General features: G+C 40.3%; 1 protein-coding gene across 1 annotated transcript in view; it reads left to right on the top strand.

The window, feature by feature from the left end:
- The window catches only part of SCFD1 (sec1 family domain containing 1), a 142,663-nt gene extending 140,447 nt beyond the window's left edge, over positions 1 to 2,216 (top strand). The window contains exon 25 of the mRNA XM_029237661.1: positions 1,984 to 2,216. Coding sequence (XP_029093494.1) covers positions 1,984 to 1,992 — 9 coding nt within the window. The 3' untranslated portion in view covers positions 1,993 to 2,216. The remainder of the gene's footprint in view (positions 1 to 1,983) is intronic.
- Positions 2,217 to 9,330: the final 7,114 nt, after the last annotated feature.

Consider the following 9,330-nt stretch of genomic DNA (forward strand, 5'->3'; position numbering starts at 1 on the left):
ATTGGCAAAGTACTCAAAAGGGTTTTGCCTCAGTAGTGGGGAAAATTAGCCTGACTAAATGCTATTGTGGTCCCATCTAACAAACCTTAAAAGCAAAATTCAAAAGGATTGTTTCTAAGGAACTTAACCTTGTGCAAAAAAGCTCAAGAATAGAGAAATACAAACATATCTAAGCCACCAACAAGATAAAAGTTACAGCATCTAATAAATCATACTAATGTTCTCTTAGGTCAGTCTACCAAAGCAATAGAAATAAAAGCAAAAATAAATAAATGGGACCTAATCAAACTTAGAAGCTTTTGCACAGCAAAGGAAAGCATAAAAAAAATGAAAAGAACCTACGGACCGGGAGAAAATACTTGCAAATGATGTGACCAATAAGGAGTTAATTTCCAAAATATACCAACACCTCATACAACTCAACAACAAAAAACAAACAACCCAATCAAAAATGGGCAGAAGACCTAAATAGACATTTCTCCAAAGAAGACATACAGATGGCCAACAGGAATATGAAAAGATGCTCAACATCACTAATTATTAATGAAAATCAAAACTACAGTGAGGTATCACCTAACACCTGTCAGAATGGCCATTATTAAAGAGTCTAAAAATAATAAATGCTGGAGAGGGTGAGGAGAAAAGGGAACCCTCCTACATTGTTGGTGAGAATGTAAATTGGTGCAGACACTATGGAGAACAGTATGGAGGTTCCTCAAAAAACTAAAAATAGAGTTGCCATGTGATCCAGCAATCCCACTCCTTGGTATATATCTGAAGAACACTCTAACTTGAAAAGATACATGCACCCCAATGTTCATAGCAGCACTATTACAATAGCCAAGACATGGAAACAACCTAAATGTCCATCGACAGATGAATGGATAAAGAAGATGTGGTGCATATACACAATGGCTTACTACTCAGCCATAAAAAAGAAGAAATAATGCCATTTGCAGCAACATGGATGAATCTAGAGATTATCATACCAAGCAAAGTAAGCCAGACAGAGAAAGACAAATATCATATGATATCATTTATATGTGGAATCTAAAATATGACACAAATGAACTTATCTACGAAACAGACTCACAGACATAGAAGAACAGACTTGCCAAGAGGGAGGGGAGTGGGGAAAAGTTGGATTGGGCGTTTGGGACTAGCAGATGCAAGCTACTGCATATAGAATAGATAAACAACAAGATCCTATTGTATAGCATGGGGAACTATATTCAATATCCTGTAATAAACCATAATGGAAAAGAATATGAAAAAGAATATATATATATAAATATAACTGAATCACTTTGCTGTACACCAGAAACTAACACAACATTGTAAATCAACTATACTTCAATAAAAAATAATTAGTATCTAAAATCCAATCAAAACTTATAAGATTATAGGACAGTAAAGCACACAATGAAGAGAAAAATTCTCAATAGAAACCTATCCAGAAATGCCAGGGCTGACAGAATTAATAGACAAAGACATTAAAACAGTTATTATACTACATTCCATATATTCAAGAAGGCAGAAGAAAGTTTAAGCATTTTCAAGTAGCGATGTAGAGGATATTTTTTTAAAAGACCTCAATTGAACTTAATAGAAATAAAAAATTCAATGTCTCGATTAAAAATTTGCTAGATATATTTGTAGAATAATCATATTCATAAATTGAACTTAAAGCTTAAGAAGACCTAGGCTTTTTCAGTTTGGGGTTTAATAAACCAAAAGTCAACTTTTTAAACAAAAGTGTTTTCTATGACCAAAAACTTACGGTGACAGCCTTAAGACATACCTGAAGCTCTTTTATGCCAATTACCTGAGTCAATAAATTCACTTTTTGGCTTAAGACAGTTTGAGAGGACTTTCTGCCATTTGCAAAACAAAACGAAAAACAAACAAGTCATGAAATAGTTGCCAAATTCTGGAAATTATATCAGTCTAACTGATTCTGGGAAAACACATTCTCTTTCACAGAACTGCTAAAACCAATGCTGACACCTACTATCAACAGAAACGTGATGTGGATTCAGAATTGAGATGTGTCTGCAGAATACAAGCCATAAATCAAGAACTCCCTAGTCTGTTAGATAAAAGAACTCTCATTGATTTTCTTTTTTTTTTCTCTCATTGATTTTCATATTTGACCAGTTACTTACACTAGGCCTAAAACTATGAACCTTTGTGAGAATAAAATTGATTAAACTGTTTATGGACTACTTTCTGTTTGTGCTGCTAAAATGTTTTTAAATGTTAATTCTGTGAGTCATTTTTTACATTATGCAGTTTACACATAAACAAATTTCTGATCATGTATCCTCTACTTAAAAAACAACTTGGATTAGACAATTCTCAAGTGCCCTACCATAATTAATGTTCTAAGATTACAACCAGACTTACAGAAAACTGATTTATAAACCTGTATTCCAATTTATTGATAAGTTAACACACTAAAAATCAGCAGTGGTCAATTGCATGGGTCATACCTTATGAGAGGCAGAAGACCAAAGAAGAGGAAATTAACAGCTTTAAACTTCTGTTATCAGACAAGGACTTTCTTAGGTGTTTTAAATATTAGCTCATTTAATCCTCATAAAACCCCTAAGAAAATAGGTAATACCATTCCTGCTTTGCAGATGAGGAAATATAAGTTCAGAATTCAGCCACCATACAAGGTTGCTCAGTTAGTAAGTGGTGGAATTTGTACTGCTCAGATCTGAGTCTAGAGCCTTTTCTTTTGAAATGAGGAATTAGAGGATATTAGGAAAATTAGGATATTAGAAATTAGAGGACATAGAGGTTAGAGATACTTCTACGAAGTTATTTCAGCCTGATGACTTGTCTAAGTATAGTTGTCCCTCGGTATCCATGGGGATGGGTTCCAGGACCCCCATAGATACCAAAATCCATGAATCCTTAAGTCCCTTATATAAAATGGTATAGTATCTGCATATAACCTAAGCACATGCTCCTCTATACTTTAAATCATCTCTAGATTACTTATAATACCTTATACCATGTAAGCGCTATGTAAATAGTTGCCAGTTTGCAGCAAATTCAAGTTTTGCTTTCTAGAACTTTCTGGAATTTTTTTAAAAAATATTTTTGATCCACAGCTGGTTGAATTCACAGATGCAGAACCAGAGGATATGGAGGGCCAAATGCATATGTTTGCTTAATAACCAGGACTGACTAGCAGAGGCTGGTACTTACAGTAAATGTTTGATGGGAGGTTAGATGATAGATGAATGAAAATTCTAGCCACAAACCCTCATTCACTGACTCTGTTTCAGAAATCCAGTGTGGCCATGTGCCCTCATTCATTCATTCAAGTAAACAAACATTTATTAAAAGCCTCTTATGTGTAAAATACTCTGGGGATGCTAGAGTTACAAAGTCAAAAAGACACAATTATAACTTCCCTCATTTCCCAAAAGATTGGAGACAGTATCTTGACTTCTTCTAGCCAGTGTATAAGGAGTTACACCATTTTCAGAAATGAAGTTTCTAAATCATAGTGCAGGGTGGTAGGTTGTAAGAAAACCCTTGAGCAATAAGCTAGTTCTTGCTGGGTTCAATTAGACCTGGTACAGGCAACCCTTAGCACGTGAATGGTCCTCAGCTCTAACTACTTCCTTCAGATAGTTGCCTTTCTGTCCTTGAAAGAGAAAGTCCTTTCCAGTATCTTTCCTAGATGTTGGTGCTTTTTCAGGGCAAGCTGAAAACATATCTTCATTAAATAAATGAGAACACATCCACACCGTGGAACCCTGTGCAGCTGCAAAAAGTAATAAAGAAACTCTTGCTGTACTATTATGGGATAGTCTACAAGACTACAGATATATCGTTAAGTTAAAAAAAAAAAAGATGCAGAACACTGCATATAGTATAATATTCTATGTGTAAAAAAAGAGAAAAGAAAGTATGTATACTTAATAATGTCTATAGAGTAGCTCAGGAAGGATACACAAGAAATTGGTAAGTGTTTGCTTCCTGGAAAGGGTGCCTGAGGTACAGGTATGTGAGGGAGGCCTAGAGCTTTTCATTGTCTACCTTTTATATATTTTGAATTTAGTACCATATGTGCATTATGTATTTCATTAAAATTGAGTGGGGGGAGAGACCCTTTGTGGTATACCAGGAGACAATAGATTGTTTCAGCTCACAAAATCTAATCGCAAATCTGATAGGATCTCTTAAGTTCCCATTTTACTTTCTCTCTCCATAGCATTTAACATTGTTGTCTACTCCCTTTTTAAAATTCTCCTTCTTTAGCCTCTATGACTTAAAAGTACCATTTGATTTGCCGTCTGTTCCTGTCATTCCTGAGATTCAGACACCTTGGATAAGAATCAAGGGAAGAAAGTATCATTGGCTTTGTCATAGAATACTTTGTATAGGAACAGCTGGTTTTACCACATCTTGCCATTTGTGAAAAATCAAGAACAGCTATGCAACACTACACAGGTTGATATTAACATCTATATTAAAAAATACTAATCTACAAATGAGCACCGGAGCCAGTCTGCCTGAATTCAACCCCAGCCTTATCTCCTCTTACCTGTGTGGCCCCAGGCAAGCTCCTTAATTTCTGAAAGCTTCAACCTCCTCACCTCTACAAAGGGGAAATAATTTTACAATGTCATAAAATTGTTGTGCAGATTAAATGACATAATCCATGAAAGTGCTAGTTACAAGGTCTGAAGCTCGGTCCGTGTCAGCTATGACTAAGTCCCACGATGTAAGTTTCTCGAGGGCAGGACTCTGTGATCCACTCGGGACAGCTAACTGGTCCAGCAGAGACCTTTCCTGCCACAAGGTGCTATGAGTACCTTGGGAGTGGTTCTCACAAACAAGAACCCAGGAGCCACGCCCTCAACACTGCAACCTTTGGGCTCCACGTGGCTACATCAGGGACGTGCCCGAGACCTTCCTAAAGACTCTGGTGTCACTCTGTTGTTCAAGAAGCCTGCTGTGGCCAAGACACAAGCTCTCGGGCATAGGAGCAAGATTATATAGACAGCAAAGCAAATTTCTCTGCCCCATTCTACACTTCTCTCAGCTACTAAAAGTTGGTGTCAAAGGTGCAGCCCTCCTCTGTGTACACAATCCTATTCCTCCAGTCAGGAAGGCAAGACCCTCACCAGCCTCTCTGTAGGCATCTGTTCAAATATCTCCTCTTGGAGAACCACAAAATGTCCCAAGTTGTCCCCCATGCTGTAGTAACAGGAAGGAAAGGAAATAAATCAACCAATCTTCTCATTCCTCAGATGTCATCTGTGATTTGCTCTGCCTCTTTCCTGGCACTGTGTCTAACGGTGACACCAACATGACACTAAGAGGCTGCTCCTGCATCTCAACAAAGACCAGGATTCAGCCTCACGATCCCCGGCATTCAGACGCCCTGAATTCAGAGAAATGTTTGATGGCCCAAGACCCTGATGCTGACATCAGAATCCAGCCCTGGAAACAATCCTTTGGCTCCAGAGTGCTTGGTACTCAGGTTTCTAATAAACTGCTTGTGTTTAGAAGGAAAGCTGTCCAAAGGCGAGAGTGAAAGAGACCAGTTTGATTTTGAAGTTGGTAAAAATAAGGATAATAGTTTACAAAATGTAGAAATAAGCTCCCACTTCAAGGAGACCTTTGTCCGCTTTAGGCAAACGCCCTTCTCAGCTGATGTGTTCTTTCCTTCTTCCACCTCCTCACAAACCCCACCTTTCATATCAATAGGGAACTCCAAGGTTGATAGATTTAGCCCAAATATATCCAGAAAATAGATGCCCAAGGATAAGAAAAATTAAAGAAGCTTTTCCCAACTGCTTTTAAATATTCCAATTTAATTTACCTTCTAACTCCCATGTCCCTGTGCATGCTTACTAAGGAGCTAGAGCATTGTATCATCTGACCTCATGCTATGTCCTCATCTCTGCCCATGGGGACTGGATGTCTTGTTTTCAAAAATTATAATGAAATTATTTCATTTTAACAGAAGGAAAAAGAGAGGATGGGTAATAAGTGAATAGAGAGCATTGGGGTTTGGGAACCATTGCCTTATTCTCTCAAATGAAAACTTCTGGCACTGTAAGGCAGAAGAAGCTCAGGATTGAAGGTGCCTCCAAGTGGCCCAGTCTAACTGTTCAAATTCCCTCTATTACACCTGCACCAACATGGCCCCCACCCAGCCCAGCAGTCCTTCAGGGTCAGGGCTGTACCTTCTTTCTGAGGCAGCCAGACACATCCTTGGACAGCTGAGCCAGACTATAGAAAAGCTCAGGAAATTCCACCTTCACACATGCACGAGCAGGTCAAACTTCTGACACCATGCTTCTTTTCATCACCTGATTATAAAGGTACCAACCTGTCTTGAAGGAAATGCTTATCAACAGCCATCAGAGAGCAGGCAATCTGAGAACTGCTGGTGCACACATAAGCAGAAGTCTTCTTAAAGAGAGAAGCCTCACTAATTCTCCAAAAGTCTTCACTTTCAAAGCCATCCTAGATCCTGACACAGTGTTTATGAGTCCCACTTACTAAAAGCCTCTCTTCTGAAGAGTAACACGGGTATACCCAAAGAATAGCATCCACCATATTCATATAATAAATAGGTCTGCTGGCATCCTCCCAGATGAAAGGCATTCACCATGAGGAGGCAAACACTAGGAAGGCTTTGTCAGCACAGTAAAACTCAGGCATCAGATTGAAGCCAACCTTCCTTTTGCCTGTCTTTTGTTTTCTGTGGTGCACCATGTACCTAAAGAAATGGGCCTTGTGAGGGGCTTCCCTGGTGGCACAGTGGTTGAGAGTCCGCCTGCCGATGCAGGGGACACGGGTTCGTGCCCCGGTTCAGGAAGATCCCACATGCTGCGGAGTGGCTGGGCCCGTGAGCCGTGGCCGCTGAGCCTGTGTGTCTGGAGCCTGTGCTCCGCAACAGGAGAGGCCACAACAGTGAGAGGCCCACATACCGCAAAAAAAAAAAAAAAGAGATGGGCCTTTTGGTCATCAGCAGGCAAAGACCACAGGAGGCTCAGCATTTCACTCACTTTCAGTTTCAGTGGAGATGTTCAGTGGTGTATAAAGGAGAAAAGAAAGAGGAAAATCCAAATACCCTGGAAAAGTTCTGCCTATTCTAAACTCTAAGGTTTCTGTCACAAGAAATTATATCAGCTAGATACACATACACACACAAAATAAATGATGAAGATCTTTCACTTAATTCCTCCTTAACAAATTTATGCCTCATATAAGAGTTGCTAAAGTAATAAAAGCTTAATATAGACCACCTACAAAGCCATGAAATACACCAATGGACAGATCATTGAGACAGAAAATAAATCAGGAAATACAGGCCTTAAATGACACATTAGAACAGATGGACTTAATTGACACTTATAGAACATTCCATCCAAAAGCAGCAGAATACACTTTCTTCTCAATCGCACACAGAACATTCTCCAGGATAGATCACATCTTGGGCCACAGATTAAGCCTTGGTAAATTTTTAAAAAACCTGAAATCATATTAAGCATCTTTTCCAATGACAACGCTATGAGATTAGAAATAATTTACAGGGAAAAAACCACAAACACTTGGAAGCTAAACAATATGTTACTAAGCAACAAATGGATCACTGAATAAATCAAAGAGGAAATTAAAAAACGCCTAGAAACAAATGAAAATGAAAGCATAATGATCTAAAACCTATGGGATGCAGCAAAAGCAGTTCTAAGAGGGAAGTTTCTAGCAATACAATCTTACCTCAGGAAACAAGAAAAATCTCAAATAAACAACCTAACCTTACACCTAAAGCAACTAGAGAAAGAAGAACAAACAAAACCCAGAGGTAGTAGAAGGAAATAAATCATAAAGTTCAAAGCAGAAATAAGTAGAGATGAAGAAAACAATAGAAAAAATCCATGAAACTAAAAGCTAGTTCTTTGAAAAGATAAACAAAGTTGATGAACCTTTAGCCAGACTGATCAGGAAAAAAAGGGAGACGGCTCAAACCTGTAAAATTAGAAAAGAAAAAGGAGAAGTTACAACTGACACCACAGAAATACAGAGGATCATAAGAGATTACTGCAAGCAACTATACGCCAATAAAATGGACAACCTAGAAGAAATGGACAAATACTTAGAAAGGTACAACCTTCCAAGAATGAACCAGGAAGAAACAGAAAATATGAACAGACCAACCATTTGAAACTGTGATTTTAAAAATTCCAACAGGAGAAAGACCTTCAAGATGGCAGAGGAGTAAGACATGGAGATCACCTTCCTCCCCACAAATACATCAGAAATACATCTACATGTGGAACAACTCCTACAGAACACCTACTGAAGGCTGGCAGAAGACCTCAGACCTCCCAAAAGGAAAGAAACTCCCCACGTACCTGGGTAGGGCAAAAGAAAAAACAGGAACAAAAGAATAGGGACAGGACCTGCACCTCGGGGAGGGAGCTGTGAAGGAGGAAAAGTTTCCACACACTAAGAAGCCCCTTCACTGGTGGAGATGGCAGGTGGGCGGGGGGGGAAGCTTCAGAGCAATGGAGGAGAGCACAGCAACAGGGGTGCAGAGGGCAAAGCAGAGAGATTCCCACACAGAGGATCACTGCCGACAAGCACTCACTAGCCTGAGAGGCTTGTCTTCTCACCTCTGAGGTGGGGCGGGGCTGGGAGCTGAGGCTTCGGAGGTCAGATCCCAGGGAGAAGACGGGTTGGCTGCATGAAAACAGCCTGAAGGGGGCTAGTGTGCCAGCAGTAGCTAGCAGGGAGGGAGTCCGGGCAAAAACCTGGACCTGCCTAAGAGGCAAGACACCATTGTTTCAGGGTGCGCGGGGAGAGGGCATTCAGAGCACTGCCTAAACAAGCTCTACAGACGGGTGTGAGCCACAGCTATCAGCGCGGACACCAGAGACAGGCATGAAATGCTAAGGCTGCTGCTGCAGCCACCAAGAAGCCTTTGTGCAACCACAGGTCACTTTCCACAACTCCCCTCCCAGGATCCTGTACAGCCTGCCACTGCCAGGGTCCCGTGCTCCAGGGACAACTTCCCTGGAAGAACACATGGCGTGCCTCAGGCTATTGCAACATCATGCTGGCCTCTGCCACCGCAGGCTCGCCCCGCATTCCCTCCCTCCCCACGGCCTGAGTGAGCCAGAGCCACCTAATCAGCTGCTATTTTAACCCCGTCCTGTTTGAGCGAAGAACAGACACTCTAAGGCTACCTACATGCAGAGGCGGGTCTAAATCCAAAGGTGAACCCCAGGAGCTGTGCGAACAAAGAAGAGGAAGGGAAATCTCACCCAGGAGCAGCAGGTGAAATCT

This window comes from Monodon monoceros, unplaced genomic scaffold (assembly GCF_005190385.1).
Source record: "Monodon monoceros isolate NGI ecotype Baffin Bay Population unplaced genomic scaffold, NGI_Narwhal_1 Super_Scaffold_21, whole genome shotgun sequence".
Taxonomy (NCBI): domain Eukaryota; kingdom Metazoa; phylum Chordata; class Mammalia; order Artiodactyla; family Monodontidae; genus Monodon; species Monodon monoceros.